Source organism: Tasmannia lanceolata, unplaced genomic scaffold (assembly GCF_043159265.1).
Source record: "Tasmannia lanceolata isolate RefF3 unplaced genomic scaffold, GAP_Taslan_0.1 ptg000006l, whole genome shotgun sequence".
Lineage (NCBI taxonomy): Eukaryota > Viridiplantae > Streptophyta > Magnoliopsida > Canellales > Winteraceae > Tasmannia > Tasmannia lanceolata.
This window is the reverse complement of record NW_027518683.1, coordinates 7781747-7804431: the sequence shown is the minus strand read 5'-3', so window position 1 is coordinate 7804431 and position 22685 is coordinate 7781747. Positions and strand designations below refer to the sequence as shown.

The 22685-nt window shown below is 37.5% G+C and overlaps 1 protein-coding gene and 1 long non-coding RNA gene across 6 annotated transcripts; both read left to right on the top strand.

The window, feature by feature from the left end:
- The first annotated feature begins 945 nt into the window (after positions 1–945).
- On the top strand, positions 946–4380 carry LOC143878303 (uncharacterized). 5 transcript variants are annotated; one of them, XR_013250926.1, is made up of 4 exons: positions 1067–1353; positions 1535–1784; positions 1914–2082; positions 3490–4380. It is a non-coding gene; the product is annotated as an uncharacterized LOC143878303 (long non-coding RNA). The 5 variants fall into 5 exon arrangements; XR_013250925.1 differs by having other exon boundaries at positions 1914–3907; positions 4025–4380; XR_013250923.1 differs by having other exon boundaries at positions 1914–3928; positions 4025–4380.
- A 6959-nt stretch (positions 4381–11339) lies between these two features.
- LOC143878302 (zinc finger protein 1-like) lies at positions 11340–12814 on the top strand. Its single transcript, XM_077380607.1, has one exon. It carries the CDS (start codon positions 11840–11842, stop codon positions 12647–12649), a length of 810 nt encoding a protein of 269 aa, XP_077236722.1. The 5' UTR covers positions 11340–11839; the 3' UTR covers positions 12650–12814.
- Positions 12815–22685: the final 9871 nt, after the last annotated feature.

The following is a 22685-nucleotide window of genomic DNA, read 5'->3' as shown; positions in this document are numbered from 1 at the left end:
TCTCTCTCTCTCTCTCTCTCTCTCTCTCTCTCTCTCTCTCTCTCTCTCTCTCACTCACACACACACACACGCGCGCGCGCTCAAATATATTCATGATTATTCTTTTGAAATGGTATATCATGATAATTGCCGACCCCAACTAGTTTGGGACAAAGGCTTAGTTGAGTTGAGTTGGTGTTATATCATGATAATTGTTAAATAGTCTCAATTTTCAGATAAATATGGAAGCTTTTTCAAAGCATTGTATTATTTCCATGGATGTTACAAAAGAAGCACTGCCTAGATAAAATAATCCTTATATTGACCAGCTCAGTCGCTTTCCCCTTTCAGTAATACAATTTATCTACCCTTCAAAAAAAAAGATAAAATAATTTTTCTTTCTCCATGTGGTCTCATTAATCAATTTACATGTAGTTATGCAACACAAGAAAAGCAGGTGCAAAATATGGGTTGTGAGGAATGCCAGACAAATACCATGCCCCATTAAGTGAGAGAATGATTTGAAGGCCACTTTCAGGAAACGACTAAAAGGTCATCTGCTAAATGAGCAGGCAACTATCCCAAACTATCATATCGCTAAGAATTTGTTGGTGGTCTTTACAATCTTTAAAAATACACACACATATATAGCTACTAAAAATATACCTCGCGAGTAACTCTTTATAGATGGCGACAGTAGTTCTCTAGGAGAATGACTGGAAGATTGTTTGAAGCACATGACTAAAAGTCCCGGAGAATAGAAATCGGACTCTCCTGCAATAGTAACAACTTATACTCTTCAAATCCAAGTCTAGAAGCTGAATTCCCTCCTAACCAAATGTTTTCACATCGTATGTTTGACTTGGTATACACAATGACATCTTGATTTCAAGTGCATTCTGTCCTGGAAAAAGGATCCAACTCAATATCGGTAGCAATCAGTGTCATGAAATAAAAGTACAAACATTAACCTTGTGGTAAAACGTGTATAGATTGAGAAAAGGTGTCGTCAACCCCTTTTGGAGTGTGCTACAGGTGCGTGGGCATAGGTCTCAAACACTGAGGCAATTAAGGTTTATGCCTTACAAGCACTCATATGCTAAAACATTAAGATGCAAGCTTTTGTTTTTAATTTTAATGTGTATAGATTGAGTAATTCTTGTTTTAGCAATTCCATTTTCCCCTAAAGAAATCTGTGCACCTCTTTGGTTTTACTTCTTGAGTTTGCTCCCAATAGCAAAGATCCTATAAAAGTGGAAAGAGAAGTTACCATGGTCACTCTGTAGGGATGACCCCCACTTGTTGATTGGTGACGGGAAATAGAAAGAATATGCACATCATTTGCAAATTCAAGTAGCAGGAAACACAGTTTAGGTGATAATTACTAACACCGTGAAATTTACCATCACGACTGTCCTGTTTACTTAGCTGACCTTGGTGTAGGCCATCAATGAAAATTGAGGAATATCTTGATTAGTGTGTCGATAGTTTTTCTTTTTCTTTGTTGATCATCTTCTATCTGGTTAAAAACAAAAATCCTTATTTTCATATGCAGGCAAGGAATCTTGAAGCACAATTGGATGAGCAAATGAATTCATAGATTGGTTACTCTACAAAGGTTGATGGTTCAGAGAATGAACTTGAATCTGGCATAGATCGACTGGTTAAACATTTTTTTTAATGTCTACTGAAACAACTTCAACAAGCAATTTCACAGATGCAAGCTTAGGTATCATCTGGAGGCTTAGAAAAAAATTTCTCATACTTTGACTTGGCATCAAGAGATTTTACAAGATCATAATCAGGTAATATTGTACTTTCAACCACTGGATGAACTGTTAAAATTTAATTTCCTATGTGCCATGAGTGCTCCCAAAATATGTTATCTGTGACTGTCAAAGGCTAACCTAGTGTTTGACATGATTGAACTGCAGTGAGTTTTATCGGCTCCGGTCTAGCCGTAGAGATAAGCAATAGCATGCATCACTGCTTGAAGATTTTAGGGAGTTTGATTGGAGAAGAGTAGATCTAGAAAACGGTGGTTGTTTTGAAGGACATGCTCTCCTTAAAGAAGAACCAGCTCCTAGCAGAAGTACAGGGCAGGTATTGGAGAACATATGCTACTTCCCTCATTCGTATAATCTATATTGGGAATTTGGATGGTTTAGATTCGATGCTATATTCATGAATATTGTTGAAACATGGCATGTGAATTGGGGCTTAGGAACGAATTTATTGTAGTTAAACTCTAGACTGGAGAAGCGAGCATTAAAAGTTCGCTTTTAGTTTTATGTGAATCTTCATGTCATCATTCAGCCTTTGTGCTTAAAGGTGTTGACTTAGGGTTGTAATAATTTTAGCTAAGTTTAATTGACATGACAATTGTTTCAGGGCTTTGATAGCACACACTTTGGGCATTCCCAATGCATAAAATTAGCTGTCTTTCTCAAAATTTGTTTCATTTAGATGAAAGCTGAAAAATCCCCTGCACCAGAACTTATGTTGTTTATGCCTCTTCCTTAATTAACAATAGTACATACTGGGATCCAATAGTGTTGGTGTTGAAAGTTGCATTTTGAGTCTTGTATGCGCCCTTCCGCATTTTCCATTGTCATAATAAGTTGCTGTGCTTTAACCGAGGGTGTTTGCTTCCACATATATATGCATTATTCTTCGTATTGCAATGGCATCACTAGTGTTGCATTTACTTATATTATCTTCTTTGGTTAATTGGGATGAGGATTGTTCCAATCATAGTTGCAGGAAACACCTTGGGCTGGTTCGAAACACGTTCTGGAAATGTTTCCGAAATATGAAAACAGAATTGGGGAAACATGTCCAAAACGCATGGGAAACACATGGGAAACTTATGTGAAACACGTGAGAAACGCGTATAAAACATACGTAAAATGTGCCTGAAATATCCGGAAAAATGTTCTGTAGAAATCACACTAAAAATAGTAGGGAATACATAGTAAAAAGGTGACCAATAATATATATTGTAATTATAATAGAAATAATTATGCCAAAAAATAAAATATATAAACACATACATAAATTATTTCTGTTTGCCTCTGATCTAAATAAAAATTATAAATGCATCTATTTATGTGTAAAATCTCATAGAAATTTGAAATTAACAGCTTCCAAATCTAAAAACACACATATTTCATGTTTTCTATGTGTTTTATTTTTTTTGTAGTTTTCTTGTGTTTCTTATGTGTTCCTCTTGATGTTTCTCTATTGTTTTCAAAAAGTTTCTAATGCGTTTATATGACGTTTCTCAATGCGTTTCTAGTACGATTTTCTATCACTTCTTCGTTTCTCGTTTCCCCTCTATTTTTTTCCTTCTCATTTCCTGCTTCTGTTTCACGTTTCGATTCCCGGATTTGTTTCCCAACGGCAACTATGGTTCCAACATTTCCTACATTCTTAAGATCATTTGCCAATGTATTTTGTTTTTTTATGCACAAAGATGAATTCACTGATTATTCTTCATTTTGTCAACAGGAGTACATTTATTGGCTTCGTATTTTCAACCCTCGTTTGCTAAGCTTCCTCCATGAAGTCCCTTTTTCACAGCCCATTATTTTTTTCCAAAATCATTTTGTTGATGCCCTATGTATATATTGGACAATGTTGATTATAGTTTCATAGATTGATTGATGGTCTCTTGTCTACTAGAATCTGTGTAAGATAAAAATAGATCCCAGACAAGTTTCATTCTGGGCTTTCTTGAAGAACTATGCCCCATATTAAACTCCTTGTAGGGATTTCTTTCAAATAACATTTGCAATGCACCATTTAAAAAAAAAAAACATTTGCAATGCTGCAGATTGATACAGTGATCTCCCAAGCGCAAACTACATTAGGATATCTTGTTCTTCAACGTTCAACCTCCAGTGGCATTGGTTCAAAGCTAAGCAATGTTAGCAGCTGACTCCCTTCAGTATGAAAACTAGTTCCCTGCATTGATAGTAATTCAAATGCTGGATATGTGTGCCTGCCATACCAAGAATTAAATACTTTTGATGTAATTTGACAGGTTAATCATATTTTATCAGGAATCAATACGAGAAAGTCTACGGACACCATCATCCTTTCGCATGTTGCATCTGTGTGCACGTTTCTAACTCTGATTTACTGGTTGACCAAGTAAATTATGGTTTAGATGAAACCTTTGTATAATTCTTCTTTGTAATTTGTAAGTACATACCATTCAAAAAAAAGAAAAAATTGTGAGTACATAGGCTGTTGTTTCTCAGTTACTCTTTGTCAATGAAGTTTTGAAATCAGTGTCATCAATACCTGACCCTGACAGGGGCGTTTCTTTTGCTTGTCCAAATTTGTATATTCCAACATAACTGTAGCTATTATTTTTAATTCTGAGGGTGTAATTACCTTAAACATTTGTTCATTACATTCTCGTCCATCAATATTTTGGCAGTGCTCTCTCTTCGTGTAGGCAAGAGATTTTTGTGTATTTGTAATTTGCACATCACAGGCACCTGATTCAGTATAAATCTTTTGATTGCTCTCTTGAAATTATCAATGAAGTCAATGCCCATATTGTATTCCTCATCATTCTTATACCAATTAGCCATAGTGATCAGGTACCTGCCTCTGTTTCAAGCTCTTGCAAGTAACAGATGTCATTCTTTATTGTTTTAGATTTTCACTTGGGATCCGTTTCTTTCTACACAAAACTGGAACCCAATTTTGCACTTAAATGGGCGTAAAATTTGTTTTATGGCCATTTTTACATCGAAAAGCAACAGAGTGAATTCACGAGCTGGAAGAATCTGCAATTTTACAGTATTTTGTTGCTATGGAAACCCATGGCTTTTCAAAAATTGCCTTATCCAGCATATGAAATGGGAGGTTCAAAAACCAGCTTCTCTATAAAGAGAATATAGCATTAAAGCAAGCCCTGTAATTTTATTCCCCAAGTGCTATCATTGACATCATGGCTTTCTCTGTGTTACTATTTGAACCACCTATCGGTCTCTTTCCAAAGTCTAATGTATTCCCCTCTCCTCTGTTTGCTTTCAATGTGAGAAGTCTAGCAGTAGGACAAGTGATGGCTGTTAAAGTGGAGCTACCCCATGTCATTTTCACACACTTACCTCTCCAGTATGATGTGATAACCTTGCACCTTTACTTCTTCTTTTTTTTCTTAATTTTTCTATCAACTCATCTACTAGGTTAAAAGTCAGAACAGAAGTAGTTCCTAATCTAGGATGGACTTGGCTAACTAACCAATTAGGTTCATGATTATGCGCCGCGTTTGACGGACGGCATGCATGTGCCTGCACCCTTTATTTCCAATTTACTTCTGCTCTTGCTTTAGGCCATGTTACTTTCAACATAAGAACAAAATTTTACACCCATTTTAAAGTGGAAAAATAGGGGTGCAACTCAGGTCAGGTTGGGTCCAACCTTAACCCGACATAGCATTACCTCAACCGTAGCCCGACCCAACCCAAGCCTCAGGTTGAGGATGGTCAACCATAACCCAACCCGCCTCCAAATCGGGTCGGGTTGGGTTTGGGTTGAGTCAAGTTGGGATCGGGTTCATCTACGGCCAAACAGAAAAATACAAGAAAGAAAAACATAATCCTAATAAAATCATAATAAAATTAGAAGACAGAGGTCGGGCTCAGGTTGGGTTGGCAAGGCCCCAACCCTAACCCAACCCGAATTTAAATCGGGTTGGCTTTTCCCAACCCTAACCTAACCCAACCCAACCTGAGAAAATGCCAACCCAAGCCAAGCCAAAATCGGGTTGAACCCGACCCAAGTTGCACCCCTATGGAAAAATGAGCATAAAATACGCCCATTTTAAAGTGGAAAAATGTGCATAAAATATGCCCATTTTAAAGTGAAAAAATAAACATAAATTTTGTTTTACGCCCATTTTACTTTCGAAAGTAACGGAGCTACCATGCTTGCGGCGGCAGGAAATTAGTTTGGTTGGTTAGTTAAGCACATGATCTAAATGAGAGCTGAAGTGCCCAAACTACTCAGCTTAAGATTTCAAGAATGATGAAGGGTAGAGTCTATGCCTAAACAAAGTTGAAAAGTAGCCTTCAATCTTGTGCTAGCAAGTTAGAAAATGAAGCAAGTGCCTTGGAGATGGAATAAAGAAAACTACCAATAAGATAATGATAACAACTTAAAACCAATTAGAGCACAGGCATGGGTCATTTAGATCACTGCAATTGCTTTGTTTCTATCCTAATCCAAGTCTATTTAGCACCTTTGAGAAAAACTATAATAAAGCTTAAAAGCAGCTTTCAACAGATAAACTATGAACCATTAAAAGACAAAGGAAACTTCATCCCAAAAGCGACCAAGTGCATCTTACACAGTACTTTCCCAAATAAATGACAAACAAACGTCTTTCATTTTAATGGAACTTTGTTTGCCTCATTTCTTCAAGCTTATTCGGTACACGTGTAGACCGCAGATTGGCGGAGGGTTTCAGAGATAATCACTTCTCTAGCTCCCACCCTGTTTGTATTGTATTTGCTTTATTTTTTAGGTACAGATAAGGATGTTCCTTTAAGACTTGAAGATCCATAGTTCTGAAAGAGACTTTAGTGGGGACTATGTTGGGCTTTCTTGCTTTTAAACTGGTTCATAGACTGTGGGGATGATAGGAACGTTTTGACCCTTGTTTGGGATTTTTCAATATGGTTGATAGAAAGGAAATCTAGGTAGAGAGATTGAAATCCTATGAGGGTACGATGAAAAAATCCACCCCATGGATATGAATCAACTTGGGATAGACAGAAGGAAATTTGAAGTGGGGACATGACAAATGTAAGCCAAAAAGGGTGAAAAAAATAAGCAACTAACATTATTTTTGTGTGTTGAGTGGATGTTTGTTTGGGGTAATAATTAAAGTGAAGTACTTATTATCAATGGCTTACTTTGGATGATGTGACCATTTGGTAATAATTCATTAAGCTTTATATATATATATATATATATATATATATATATATATATATATATATATAGAGAGAGAGAGAGAGAGAGAGAGAGAGAGAGAGAGAGAGTGTGTGTGAGTGTGTGAGAGAGCACTAGGGGAGGAGCAAGGGGAGATAGGGGATATCTTCCACGACAGCTTCCCCACCTACTTGTCGGCCATATGTTGTTTTTGGCACTTAACGACAAATTACATCCCATGCTGGCATGTGGAACTTCCTTATTGGTTCTCTTCCACTAGTGTCTGTGTACAATTGTACATATACGTATAACGTATATGCATGTGTACACATGTATATATCAAAGGCAGAATATGCTAGGTGGTGAAAATGATGGACCCCCAACTTGTGTTTTTTACAAGGGCTCCATCGTTTTCACCTGTGGACTTGTAGCCCTGTAAGAATTGAAAGGGCTTTAGCTAACATGTCAATTGTTGGGACTAGTGTTCTTGTTTCTCAAGCAAGTGGGACTCCAGGAGTTTCTTCTTCTATTTGCTTGTTTGATTAAGAGACGAAGTAAGAAGGGTTTGGCCTGGATTTGTCTATCTTATCCTTAGTTTAGTTTAGAGAGAGAGAGAGAGAGAGGTTTGATAACAGAAATTGTAATAAAATATTAGAGAGAAGAGAAAGAGGAGAGTTTCGTAAGACTTGGGTTTGATAACCTAAATTATAATAAATTAGAAGAGAGAAGAGAAAGAGAAAAGTTTCCTAACAACAAGAACATACGAGCTATTAAAAAAATAAGAACGTAAAATAAGAAAAGGGGACTGTTTCTACTTCACTTCTCTCTTTGTTTCAGATGGTGGAAATTGTAAATCAAAATCAATGCTTACGGTTTTGTGGAATATTTTGTAGTCGTTATGATGTGTGCAAATTGTAAGTCATTGTATGTTTTGTAGAGTTCTTAATGTTTAGGCTAGATTATCAAAGAGTCAATGGGGATTTCCTATGTTTAGGATACCTAAAGGACACATGGACTACAACAAGGAGTTTAATGTTTTTGCCTATTTTAGGAGTGTCTTGGGTCTGAAGGTATGAAGTGATTTGTGTAGAGATTGCAAGCTTAAAGAGAAGCTTCGTGGGCAAGCTTAAAGATTCAAGGGTAAGCTTCAAGGGAGAAGAAGTGTAGAGATTCTAAGGGAAAAGGGGAAAGAACACCAAGTCACTTGTGTGTTTTGATATATATATATATATATATATATATATATATAAAAGCCTTTTAATTTTGGTGTTACATTTGTACTGTAGTGGAGCTCTACAGTCTACACAAGCCGAATTTGGATCGATTGGAAGAGAATGAGCGAAATCTGCTCGGTTTTCTAAAATCGATTTTTTCTGTTTTGCCGATTAGCACAATATTGATTAGATGATTGATAATTCAATTGGATGAATAGAGTTCGATCGACTGTGCCATGATCAATCTGCTAAGTGATAGTCTAATTAGATGAGCAGAAAATTTGAACAACTAGAGTCAAAATTGAGATATTTACATTTGCGTAGAGTGATCCATGGTTGACCTGATAGTGAAGGAGTGAGAAGGACATCCTAGTTCAACCGAGCCTTGCTAAGGCATTTAGGGGAAAGGATGAAAAAACAAAGAAGATGATGAATGCCCAAAGAGAAGAGATTGAATCCAAGGCTATCATCACTATTCGATTGTACCTTGTGGATAGTATTTTGTTAAAAATTATGGAAGAAGAATCAGTGTCAAAACTAAGAGAAATTGTGAAAGCTTTGCATGTCAAAAAGTTTGACCAACACAATATTGTATTTAAAGTGACAATTTTATGGGATGGACCATGAAGGCGAAAAGCTTCTAAAATGCTTGACACTTTTCAATGAGCTTGTGGATAAGCTCTACAAGATTGTTGAAAAGATGGAGGTAGAAGACAAGACCTTATTCCTTTTTACTTCCTGATTCATATGATAATCTGGTAGCTATTCTACTGCTAAGAATGGATATAGTGAAGTTAGAAGTCACGACAACATTATTTTTAAATGAGATTAGGAGGAGGCATAATCAAGAATATGATCAAGAGCATGTATTAATTGGTTGAGGTAAAAATAAAAAACAAAGGATATCTGACAAAAGATTAAAAAAATTAAAGGCCGAGATCTAGAGTCAGTAAAAAGGGGTTTTCAATGCAATTATTAAAAAGATATATAGCTCACACCAAGCAGAATTGTTCGAAGTAAAGCTAACAAATTAGATAATAGCGTTGGAAATATGGGGATAGCAGGAACGAGTGAATATTTGGATAGTTCACTTGTGGTCTATAGATAAAATCACTTCTTAAGATAAATGGATTCTAGATTCAAGGTGCTATGTTCGTGTTGCTATAAGAGAATATTTGGATAGTTCCATGGAGAATTAATGACAATATGTTGAGAAGTGACAATTGTAAGGGTTTCTTTAATAGTTTGTCAAATATGAGTTTTCAAACTGCAGATAATGCCAATATGTTGAGAAGGTGACAATTTCTACTGGTAGAGAGCACATGTTAAAGTTCCCATCCAAAGTTAATTAGGCGGGTCGACTTAGAGCAAGCTTTACATGTGCATTGGTTGTGTTGTTCGGATTCGATGGTGTGTGTAGCTAGTTTGTAGAAGGCCGATGAATATTTGTAGCACGACAAATCAGTGGAGGCACCACCTAAAAATCTTCAGGGTGGCTCAGAAACAAGTTAAGGTGGGAATTGTTCTGATCAGTGTCATGTTTTCCATACAAGTTAGAATCTTTACGCAAGTGGGGTTCTTCATCATATGTTTTTGAAAAAAACGGTTGGATATGTCTCTTGTACCTTAGTTGGACTAGGGTGGATCAGACACTTAGATTTGATGACTTAAATTATATAAGGTAGGTATGTGAGAGACCTGGTGGCGCAGCCAAACAACAATGATGCAAGAACGCAGAGAACAAGTAAACAAAGGATGCAATTGTTATTTTCACCACTACCAAACTCAATCATCCCATACATCTTTTATAATAAGAATTTTCATACTGGCAGCATTCTAAAACTAATCCACTAACATATAGAAAGACACCTACTTTAACTCCTAACAAAAGTAAAGTTCCTAAGAGAGTTTCTAAAATCTCTTACTACTATATCTATCTAAAGATAAAGATAAAATACTAGGAAACAAAATAAAAACATGTGGAAACCGTATTTCCCTTATCTTTTAAGTTTCCAAATTTCCTATAGCCTTGATGTTTCAGATTTCCAATTTTCCCATACTGCTCTCTTTAGGAAGTTGCCGCAATTTAAAACTTTCTGTAATATGCATCCTCAAAATCTTCTACCAATTTTTGGATTGCATCGATCACCACTGCCAAACTCAATTTTCACATAAATCTTTTATAATAAGAATCTTCATACTGGAAACGGTGTTTCCCGTATCTTTTAAGTTTCCAAATTTCCCATAGCCTTGATGTTTAGATTTCCAATTTTCCCTATACTACTATCTTTAGGACGTTGCCGTGGTTTTAAACTAGCCAAAAAACCCAAAGTTGCAGCTATTGCATAGGAAACTTTCCACCCCTTGCGAAACTTTCCGTAATATGCATCCTCAAAATCTTCTACCAATTTTTGGATTGCAACACCTTGGAAAGAAAATAGTTTCCCACGCGAGATGGAGCTATTTGTAGGGCCGTGAGAAAAAACCATGTGCGATCTTTGGGTTGAGAGAACGAGAGGATTTGGATTTGGGATTGGGTTTAATCATGTTATAATCTTCGTATATTATTTCATAGTAGAAGATCGCGATCGCTCCGATGGATGTAGGCAATTTTACTGAACCACATAAAACACTCGTGTGCAACCTGTGGCTTGATGGATTATAACAACATCAATAATGTCATGCATGATTGCGGTATTTTGATTGTTGTAAAAAAATTAATTGAAGATCATTGAGTGGTAAAGGCACTTCATTACAATACACAATGACAATGCTATTGATCATTGTCACAAACTTTGGTCAAAATAAAAGTTTTCGGAGCGACCCCGAGTCGTTTCTAAAGATTCTCATTAATCCGTTTCTTCCCATAGGGTAAGAATATGAAGAATTGCCGAACACACCCTAAATGGCCTCAATTCCATGATCATAACTAGTCAATTTAAAAGGGTTTTTGCCATGTTAATTGTTAACGTGATCAGATGGCTAATGATCGTGTATTCGGTGGTGGCCCAGTAGATCTACGGCTCTCCCAAGTCACCATGGGCAGGTGCCATGTGTATGGTGGGGGCCCATGAGGGTCAAGAGGAAAAAAAAGGAAAAGCAACCCTAAACATCCCAACGAGGATTCTTAGAGAAGATTTGTGTCCTAATATGGAATCCTACCTAACATTTCCAGCTTTAGTTGAAGGAAATTATGGAAAACAAAAGCTCCATATTTGGTGAGATCCGAAGGCATGAAATTTCGGAGACTAAAGTGGAAAGACAGAAGATAATGATATTTTTGTGAGATGTGGAAGCGAAAATAGTAAATTGTTAGTAGGCAGGTGACTTTGCCCATATCTTATAATATTTACCAATACTAACAATAATAGTATTAGATATTGTGAGAGATCTGTGTTTCTCAGGAGTTCCCTTCCATTCAAGGAGTCAGAAAAGAGAGAGAGCCAAAAAAAAGCAAGGAAAAGTTAAGAGACGCCTGTAAGTTTTCCATGTACACTCGTTCCCTTTCTTGTCCTCTTTAAGTCTCCTTTGAGTTTACTATTATAAGCTTTTGTAACCGTAAAAAGAGACATCCCTTACTTAGGACATAGCATTTATTCTGTTATCAATAAATATATCTCTCCCTTTTCTTTCAAAATCAACCATCCAAAGCCCAAAGAGAACCAAACCCCTCACACCCTTCTCTTCTCCTAATGGAATCTCTCACCATGGAGCCATGTCTCTCTGAGACTTCAAGCATCTCATTAACTGAACCTTTATGCCAAGATACTGTAGAAGAGAAGAAGCAAGAAGGAGAACATCATCAAAATCATCAAGTGGAACATGATCTTTTATTAGATCTGAGCCTTTCTAACAATGATTCTGATCGCGGGTCGATGCTCGAACTCAATTTAATCGATTGTTTGAACGTGGGTTCCTCTCAGCTACCGCCTGAAATCCGGGCACCAAAGGAAGAGGAACAACGTAGAGTTTTCTCTTGCAACTATTGCCAGAGGAAATTCTACAGTTCACAGGCACTAGGAGGCCATCAGAACGCGCACAAACGTGAGCGTACTCTTGCTAAAAGAGGCCCAAGGGAGGGTCCTCAAGCTTTTGGTCACCACCATCCTTATCATTTTTCTAACTTGGCTTCTTTACCTCTTCATGGGTCTTCCAATAGATCACTTGGAATTCAAGTGCACTCTATGATGCATAAGCCATATTTTTCAGCTTCTGGATTTCCTTATGGCCTTAATGGGTGGTCACGACCACCTATAGACCAACAACCCGCGATTGGTCGATTGGGTATGGAGGATTATCATGTGGGGACTACCGGCAGTAGAGGGTCGGCGTTACCGGCACGTGGTGTTGCTGCTAGGTTCGATGGCGGTAGTAGCATTCCTACAATGGGTTCTTCCGGTGTGGCTTCTGATGAGACTGTTGGTGGGTATTGGTGGGGTGGTAGTCGTTTGAAAGATCATACAGATGAGTTGCAAAAAATTGATTTGTCTCTCAAGCTCTAAGTTAATTGATTATCCTAGTTTTTTGTTTTCACTTTTTATTTTCTTATTCTCTTCCTCCTTTTATCTTGGTCTCCCATTCTTGGTAAGAATACTGTACACAGATGATAGGACTTTTGTTTTGTTATTGACACTGGCTTTATCCAAATAGAGCTTGCTTCTTTCTTATTTGAGGTGTTTTGTCTCTGATGAATTGGTTGTTTTTCTTCTCTATATTTTCTGTATATAAATATAGTGAATCATGGACTTAAAAACATCACAGAGCATCTCTACAACCATGGAAGTTTCCCTAAATGTAGAGCCAACATGGGAGTCTTTTCTTAAAGCTTTACTAGTGATGTTTTGTCCCCAAGTATCCAAAGGCAGACAGGGGGTTGTTTGACTGTTTCTAGTATTTCCCCTTTTTCACAAAATAACAATAGGAAAAAGGGAATGATAAAGGCACCTCGTCTGTACTGATAATGGCAGTAATTCTTTGTAATACATTTTTCTAAGGGAAATGTTATCAGCACAACCATATTTTGATATTTGCACAAACGCAGCTGTCTTTTTTCTTCTTTAATTGGCTGGTGAGAGCTTTTTTTAGAAATGTAATAACCTTTTGACAGCTCTTTAAATACTGTATTTAAAGACAAGACGGGTTAGTGAAAATATCAAAACATGATCGTGCTGATATCATTTCCCTTTTCCAATTATGCCTTGAAGGGTATTATTATATTTCCCCAAAAAAGCTTTCACATAAGTATAAGGGAATGGCATGCTAGTATTTATTTTACAAGATTTGAGATCTCTTATTTCGATTTTAAGGAGATTAATGGCTGCCATCTAGAGTTAGTGCGTTATCCCTCCAAAGATGGCATCAAATCTCAATGTAATACACAAATGCCTCCATCAGAGGTATGACATTAAATTTGAAAGGCAGGTCTATGGCAATTTTTCCGCTGCAGTTTTTAGCTATGATTTTGTCTATTAAATTCAGGGATACTCATTAAATATGAGGGGAGTGCCAAAAATGGAATCCTCTGTTTTCAAATTTTGTTGGTGTTTTGTTTTCTAGGGTTACTATTAGGGTTCCACCAAACCATTGTTTACCCGCTAAAAATAAATGTGTGTCTATGTATATATATATCTCTACTCAACTCAACTAAGCCTTTGTCCCAAACTAGTTCGGTCAGCTTGTGTCACTCAACAACAATGCTAAACTAAAGGGCGTCCTTGTGAAAACACAGCCCCAAGAGTACCCCATTGGATCCATGTCATTGAACTGCACTTATCATTCTTTTAATTTTGTATTTTTCAATGCCGTTATAAATGCAATTGGGTTACGTGGATTCAATGGGGTGCCCTCGTATTATAGCGGGGTTTTTGCAAGAGTGCCCTTCAGTTTAGCATAACTCTATATGAGGGAAATGATATTTTCAACCCCGCCTCTTTTTCAGTATTTCCACCTCTTTTTATTTGTCTTTTCAGCATTTTATCCCTTCATGTCTTTTAGTAGGAAGGACTTGGTTTTTTCGAAAAAGACAAACAAAAATGGTGGAAATCTAATACTATATAATATAATATTATTTTAGAACGGCAAAGAAAGTGTTGTGTGGGCCCCGGGATCTAGTTGAGGATTTAGTTACCGCATCTTTGATGATTTTGTATGTTGCAGGGAGGTACATGTGAGTAGCTTCCATGTGTATTTTAATAATAATCCATAGATTGTCGCTTTCTCATGGGCCCAATATTGAAATGAAAGCTATGAAAGATTATGTCGAGTTGGGGCTCCACAATAGAGGGCAGAGGCCAGAAGAGTACAAGGATTAGACAATCCTAACCGTTGGTCGATAGACAGGCCGCAGTCGAACAGTTTCAAATCTGGGGACCGTGATTTTTTTACACATTTTCATGGGGCCCACCTCCACATGCTTAACTGCATATGATCCTACACAAGCCCATTTATTGAACAATGTATATCTGATTTCCATCTGGTCACTCTACTTTGTAGGACCCACCTTGGATTATTCGGGAAGCTCATTCTGAAATACAATTAAGATGGGCATTGGCAATGCAATCAGAAAGATTTTATCTCTGGAATTCTTATTTTATCAAGGAAAAATTGCCAGTGGGGGTCACCAAAATATGAGAATTGCCGATGGGGAACACTCTTTTGAAAAATTATAAAGGCGTCAAAAACGGAATTTGCAGGAAAACCTGACCAAAATGCCTCTGGGGGTTATCAAGTCTGAAAAGGGGTTATCAACTGATTATCAGGTCTAAACAAGATTTAACAACTCTAACCTCAAATCTCGCCCAAGGATATCAAGTTTTCCACAGGGTTATGGAGTCTCACAAGGGGTTATCAAGTCTCTATGACCTTGATAATCCATGTTTACGTACTTGAAAACCCCTTTTTAGACTTGATAACCCCTAGGGGCATTTTAATCAGGTTTTCCCACAAATTCCATTTTCGACCCCCTTTATAATTTTTCAAAAGAGTGGCCCCCATTGGCAATTCTGGTATTTTGGTGTCTCCGGTTGGCAATTTTTCTTTTTATCAATCATATGAAAGAATGGCAATCTTAAACTCATCTCTGATCAAAGTGTTGAAAGGAAAATGAAGAGGGATTTCTGGTAGACATAATATGATGATCAAATTCGTCTCTTTGATCAATAGTTAAAAGCAAAAACATTCCAATGAAGGGATCTTCTCAGATAAGATACACTATGATAGACTGACCTTATCCAATCAGAGGACGGTAATTTTTCCTTAATCAGATTTCAGTTTTTTTGTTTAGTTTGGTTTCTCAAGACCAGGGTAATTCTCAAGACCAGTGTATCACTCTCTTAAGTTTTAATAAAATTTCCTGGTGCCTTAGTGCACATTTGCGGGTTAAAAAAAAGTTTACAGAAAGTCACAATAGTGTGTAATGGTGGACCGAGCCATTACAATGACACTCAACATCAGCAAGCTCATGATCTTTTTCATTATTGGTGGTTTGGACAAACAACGGCATGCGAGAGCAAACATAGGGATCATGTCACACCATACCAACACAAGACACTGACTCGACTTCGATGGAGACACGCAGTTCTCACATGTCACATGATTTTCCATGTTATTATGTGGACCCTTCTATTGTGTTACTGTTTAGAGAATCCAATGAGCTCCTTTGGTACCTCAGTAAGAGATCTCTGCAACTGTTGTTATTACACAAACAGGCCAGAAAAGTTAGGCCCTATTCGTTTCAGATTTTGACAACTGATTGTGAGTGCTAAACCGATTATTGAACTCAAATTTAAATTTAATTTTGAGTCCAATAATAGGTTTGGCACTTACAATTGGTCGTCATAATCTTCAGGTCCCATTCGTTTTAGATAACTCAAAATTAAACAAACAGGTTCTTAGTGATTGAACCCAAAAATAATTTCTGGAAGACTTGTTGATGTAGACATTACTCAAATTTCATACTCCTTTGAAGCAAAGATAAAGTAGCATTACATATAATTGATTGAAAATGCAGACCCACACAAAGACAAAGGGGAACAGGTGGGTGCTCTATACCTTTTACAGACCACCATGTGCTCCTGTTTCCAAGCTTGGATTCTTCATCTTTTTCATCAGCCGTGCCTACTGAATTTCCTCAGTGGTCATATAGAACAGGCGGTTGCGGCGCCCCGCAGATCAACAATCAGCCAAAGTAATTTATGAGATTGGGAATAAGAAATGGGGAATCAGGGTAATATGGAAAAAGGAAAAATACAAGTATTGTACACATTAATCTTCTTTTGGCGGATATCCCACCATGTGCTCACAATGGCCAAATCATCTCCAAAAGAAAAAAATGAAAAGTAATAGCATGGAAATTTTATCGATAGACCTTTTTTAAAAACCTGGAATTCACGGATGAACCCGGGGCGGCACCTGAAATTTTATCGATATAAATAAAGAAGTAAAGAGGAGGACGTGTCACCTTGCCTCTAAAAACAATACAAAATGCTAAAGAACCACACCACAATATAAAATACTTCTATAACTCGAACATTAGGAATATCGAGCTGATCACATCTAACAGCCCCCTCATCTCTCTTGGGAGATCCAACCAGTTCCAAAAAGTTTCATGAAGTCTAGTAGAATAAACATGATTAGCCAACAGATCTGCAGCACAATTACCTTCTCTATACTTGTAAGATATGAAGCAGTTCATAGTAGAAATGAGAGAACATATCTTCGAAAAAATAATAGATAGACCATGGATGCTTATTATTTCTTTTAATGAGATTAACAAAGACTTGGTTATCAGATTCAACCCAAGTGGCGGGATCTCACTTGCAAGATTGAGGTGCACAAAGAACCAAAAATTTAATGAATTTTTTCATCAATCATGATTTAGTAATACCTTAGATATGCATAATTAAAGATTCATTTATTCCCTTTGGTTCTTTCACGAAAAGAAAATCGCAGAAAATTTGTAGGCAGAAGCCCACCAAATAATGCACATTTAACCAAGAAAATGATCAGTACCTTTAGAGGAGAATTGCACTTCCACAGACTTTGTAAGTCTTCGAATTCAATTTCGGATTCAGCTTCAGTCAAGCCAGCATCATTGTGCTTCAGCAAAGAGTCACAGAGTTCTAAGGGCTGATCCCGCGAGGAGAGAGATGGAAGGGTAATCCTGCCTTCTCACCTTCTCTCTAACAGTGGAGAGCTCCATAGAGTTTTTTTAATGATGCAGATTTGAGGAAAAGATATGATACTTCTTTCGCATCTCTGAGGCCTTCCAGAATGCTCACAATGCAACCTATGCAAGAAATGTTTCATCACAGATATGAACACCATTTCTGTGTGTACATATGTATGCTTGTTTTGAAGTGTATGCACCATTGGATTTTGTTTATGAACTAAATGGTGGCAGATGAAGGCAACTTGGCTTTTAAAATCTTTCATGGAGTACAACAAAACATTCCTTGATCCCTGGAAGAATGACTTGCATTACTTTATGATGACCAAAAGAGATTCCACAAACCTTCAAAAAATGTATTGATCTCTTATCCATAACACGGGATTATAGGAGGAAAGAAGAGATCTTTCCTAAAACTTTAATTTGTAACCCCACCACCTATGTTGCACCAGTACTGGTACGTGTGTGGAATCTGACATGGGAATCAAGTATCAAATTCGGAAAACCTTAGAAAGGCAGATTTGTGGATTCGTCAAAAATTTTTAATCAATTCTCAAATTTTAATTTTTTTACATATAATATGGTTATTCAACTAATATATAGAAATTTTTAATAGGTCGAAAAAATAAATATAATATTTTATTTCCATGTAAAAGACTTACTATTAGGATGGATAAAACTCAAAACATACTGTAAGGTAATTGTGGTAGTAGTGTTTAGAGAAATAAAATAGACAAAAGGGGCAACGAATTTTGGAGTATTGAAATCCGACATGTGTCGGACGCAGGTACTTCAGCCGCTCATAAAAATCCTGGAGTATTGAAATCTTACATGTGTCCGACACGGGCACTTCAGCCACTCATAAAAATCCATGTAACATTGCCATGCAATAATTAAGGACAGATGTTCCTTCTGAATCTCAAATTGTTAGCAGAATTTCAGAAGCAAAGATCGTAGGGCGGTTTGCTTTTAGAAAAAGTAAAATGATATACAGATCCACAATACCATGGTTAATTTGAAGAGATAAGGAGCAAAACTTCTCTATCTTTCCGCGCAAAAACATGAGCATTCCAAAACTTTCCATATATATATTTTTTAAATGATGCTATTTTATTAGAGATAATAATAGAAGATACGACCAAGGAGGTCGAGGGAACAAAGATGAACAATCAAAATCAAGGAGGTAAATAGTCGACTATCTCTAGTGAAGGGCGATCGACTCCAGCCTGATCTAGTCTGTCCGCCTCTGCATTAGCCGGCCATCGAGTATGATGGAACCTAACCTGGTGGCCCTCCACAATATCTAATATCTCATCAATCATCTTTGAGAATCAGCAAGCGTATGGGTGCCTCTCGTCTAACCATCTAATTATGTTAAGAGAATCTCCTTCCACAATAACATATTAACATTATCCTCCCCTTTAGCAAGGAGTCCAGCGTCCTGTATTAGAATCCTTGCAACCAATAGGGCCAAGGAAAACACATTTGCTAACACTGAATTCGTCTCTGAGAAGGCCTCCAATGCCAGCCAGGCCTGGGTTGCTGAAACTAGAACCGTCGAACTTTAATTTGATGATGGTGGTGGTGGTGATAATGATGATGATGTGTGGGTGGGTGGGAATGGTGCGTCCATAAACCTTTAGGATCTCAGCCGGGGTGCGCAGAGCTAATCGATGGCTCCTAGCCTAGCCTATAGTGAGACTTCCGATTTTGTCATTTCACTAGGGTCGGGGTCCATCTGGGTACCATCACTATTATGGATATCCTATCTCACCTTATCCATGTGAATGACAGGAGAACAGAAATTCAATGGAAGCTTATCTCGTTCCATTAAGATGAAGTGTAAATAAATACAGATGGTTTAAAAAACAGACAATTTGGATGTGATGAGGGGTTCCAGGGCTGACACGTAACCCACATTAAAATGAGCAGACAATACTGTGACTGAACAAAGGGTGTAGACACTTCCTTTTTTATAAACCTATCAAGAACAAAATTGCAGACAATCACAATGCATGTAGCCCTCCCATGAAATGTTTTGTTATCCAAAATATAGGTAGCTGCCTTGTTATCAAAATACAGCCTCAATGCAATTTTAATAGTTGAATCTCAATTCTTCTAAGAAGATTCACGACCAAAACCAACACAAATGTACTGTGCATTGTAACTCTATACTCTACTTCAATACTTGATCGTGATCTCACATGAAGTTTCTTAACCTTACAACACACCTCCTATCTAAAGGTAAACATCCCAATTTAGATCTATGTAATTTTTTACTTCCATACACCCATTAGATATGCATATAACTCCTTTAACCAGACTTCCCTTTATATATCTCAAGATGTCAACTGCATTCCAGTGTGGCTCTAGACGAGAGTGCATAAATTGACTAACTGCACTCACAATAAAAGAAATATTTGGTCATGAGAGTCAAATAGATTAGCTTACCAATCAGTCTTCAATATCTAGCATGATTTACAAATGATTGTCCTACATGCAGCTTACTATTAATCTCCATTGGCGTGGAAAGTAGCTCTGTTCCAAGTAATCAGGTCTACTTAAGCAGGGGCGATGCCAGAAATTTTGCACAAGGGGGCAAAAATTATAGTAAATTTTGCAAAAAAAGGGAGATAAAAATGGTAAAATTAAAATTTTAAACTTATTTTCTATCTTAGGGATAATTGGAAAGGAGGGCATATTTAAAAAAAAAAGGGGTAAAGATAAAAAAATATTAAAACATGAAGGTATATATTTTTTTTTCCAAAAAATTAAGGGGGGCAATTGCCCCCCTTTCCTCTCATGTGGCATCGCCCCTGTACTTAAGCCAAAGACATTTTCTCTGAGACAGATTAATAAGTTGACTTGACCTTCAAACTTCAATTCTTAACTAGTGCATTTGTCCAAAAAAATTAGTATGATAGTAAAAACTAAGATGGTCATAATTTACGGGATTTGCTAGCGTCCATTGCAATTTCACATATGGTCTGCTCATGTCAGAGCAGCCACACAGGCTCACTTTTCAGCATACTTTGTCTTCATTTACGAGGTGGCTGCTCTAACATGCGACAGACCATCTGCGAAATGCCTACAAAATCATCTCCTGTCAAAACAATGTCATCAACATAGACCACTAACACAACAATCCCATACTTCTGCAAAAAATTCAATGATCTGTCTAATTCCTTTCAAATCGTATGCAGTTATTGCTTTGTTGAATTTCAACCAAGCACATGGAGCTTGTCACAAACCATAGAATGAATTTTGCAATCTACACACCTTAAAAGACTCCCTGAGCAACAAGCCTAGGTGGTTACTCCATAAATTTGGGAAGTGAAAAGAATTTATTTTATAAAACAAGCTACTAAGGAAGCGAGCTTCCCGGCCAACTAGGAAATTTCTGGTAACAATGGTCAAAATGCTTGACTTGACTTGTGGCATGGTTGGAGGGAGGTGTGTGAAAGTTCAGAGATAAAAGCTTTGGTAGTGCAGGATTGGGAGCTTCCACCTGAATGATTCCTAAATCTTAATTTTGATGGATCCGGCCTCAGTAATCCAGGCCCGACAAGTATTGCGGGAATTCTTGGAGATGAAGGGGGCGATGTGAAGTGGGCTTTTGCAGGCCCAATCGGGGTGGCAAATTCAAATGAAGTGGACGTGCGTGCAGTCCACCAAGGAATCAAGTGGGCTTTTGCAGGCCCAATCGGGGTGGCAAATTCAAATGAAGTGGACGTGCGTGCAGTCCACCAAGGAATCAAGTTTCTACAGGGGGTGAACCTGGATTAAGTGATGATTGAAAGGGACTCCCTTAATGTTATTCGTTGGTTGAGCGGACTCCACATTTTCCCTTGGAGATTCGCAGAGTTTTTTGAGGAAATCAAGGACATTGTCGGTAATTCATCCATTTCATTTCATCACCTAAGGAGATCGGCAAATGGAGTGGCGGATAGGCTTGCTAGGGAAGGGGTGCACATGGAGACCCTTGGGTAGTTTGATTTCTTACCCCCTTGATCTATTATGGTATTTGAGCCTTTCTCTACATTTTATTCTTGTATTCCAGTTCATCTTTTTGTATTTCCTTCTTTTTTGATGAATTCGACCATCTCGACCCTTTCTTTTAATGATATTTCTTCCATTACCATTAAAAAAAATGGTCAAAATGCTACATCCACTAAATTTAGTAATACTTCGCTTTGAGTGCCATTTTTTTAATGGTAACGAATTTCATTAAAAGGAGATGACCAAGAAAGTCAGCCCCAAAGATAAAAGCAAACAAGAATATACACAGTAGGACAGAACATAAAAAGAAGGAAAGCCATCATGGAGGCAAAAAATCAAATTCCCAGATCTTCTTGACGACTCCATCCCTAGCCGGATCGGCACACTATTCACAAATCCTCTAACATGGGAGAAAATCATCAATGAAATCTCCAATTATGTCCCTGATCTCGTCAAAAAAATGAGCAAATTTTCACCGCGGGACAAGAGCATCTTAACCACCTTATGGTATTTAGAGAGTCGCCCTCAACCAATACCCTATTCAGATCCTCCTTCGCCAAACTTTTTATCCTCTAATGAACAACTTGTACTTCGGCTTCGCTTGCATCCGCTGTCCCAACAGACCCTGAAAATGCCCACACAACCCCTTCTCTAGAATCTATAAGGACTCCCCCTATACCCGTTGGACCTGGATTACCCAAACCTGAGCCATCGAAGTTTAATTTTAGCATTCCCAACGATGGGGGATGCCATTCTTGAACAATGATCTCCCGCCTTTCAACACTAAGACAAACTTCCTTCCACCCCTCCCAAAGAGCATATGAAGAAACGAAACAAAAGGAAGGAAGGCATTTTACCCAAGCTATAGTCAAGGCATTTTACCCAAGCGGAGTTCTAGGAACTCCACTTTGAGTGCCATAAGCTACTCATTCTTCATTATTGCTTTAGAAGAAAACATTAATCAAAAGCACCAATGTAGGAAAGCAAGATTAGTTCTAACGTTTAAAATGCATAAACATTTTATTAGAGTATATGTAACCAAATGTCACAGATAATGTTCTCGGGAATTTCTCGACAAGGGAAAAACTGGGGATATATTAAATTTGTTTTAATTTTCGGATTTATATCTGAAAAAAAATGATAAAAATAAAATTATCTTGTGATATAAAGAGGAATGGGGGTTTACTGTTCACCGCTGATGTGGGCAGTCCCCCATTCAGCCATGTTGGAATGTAATCCTACATGTCAGCGCGCCCTTTTAAGCTTCCCAAACGTCGAATTCTTCCCCAAACGTCAGGCATCCCCTTTAATCTTCCACAAACGTTGCAACCCTTTCCCCTTCCAATTTATTCTAAAGCAATCTCCTAATATCC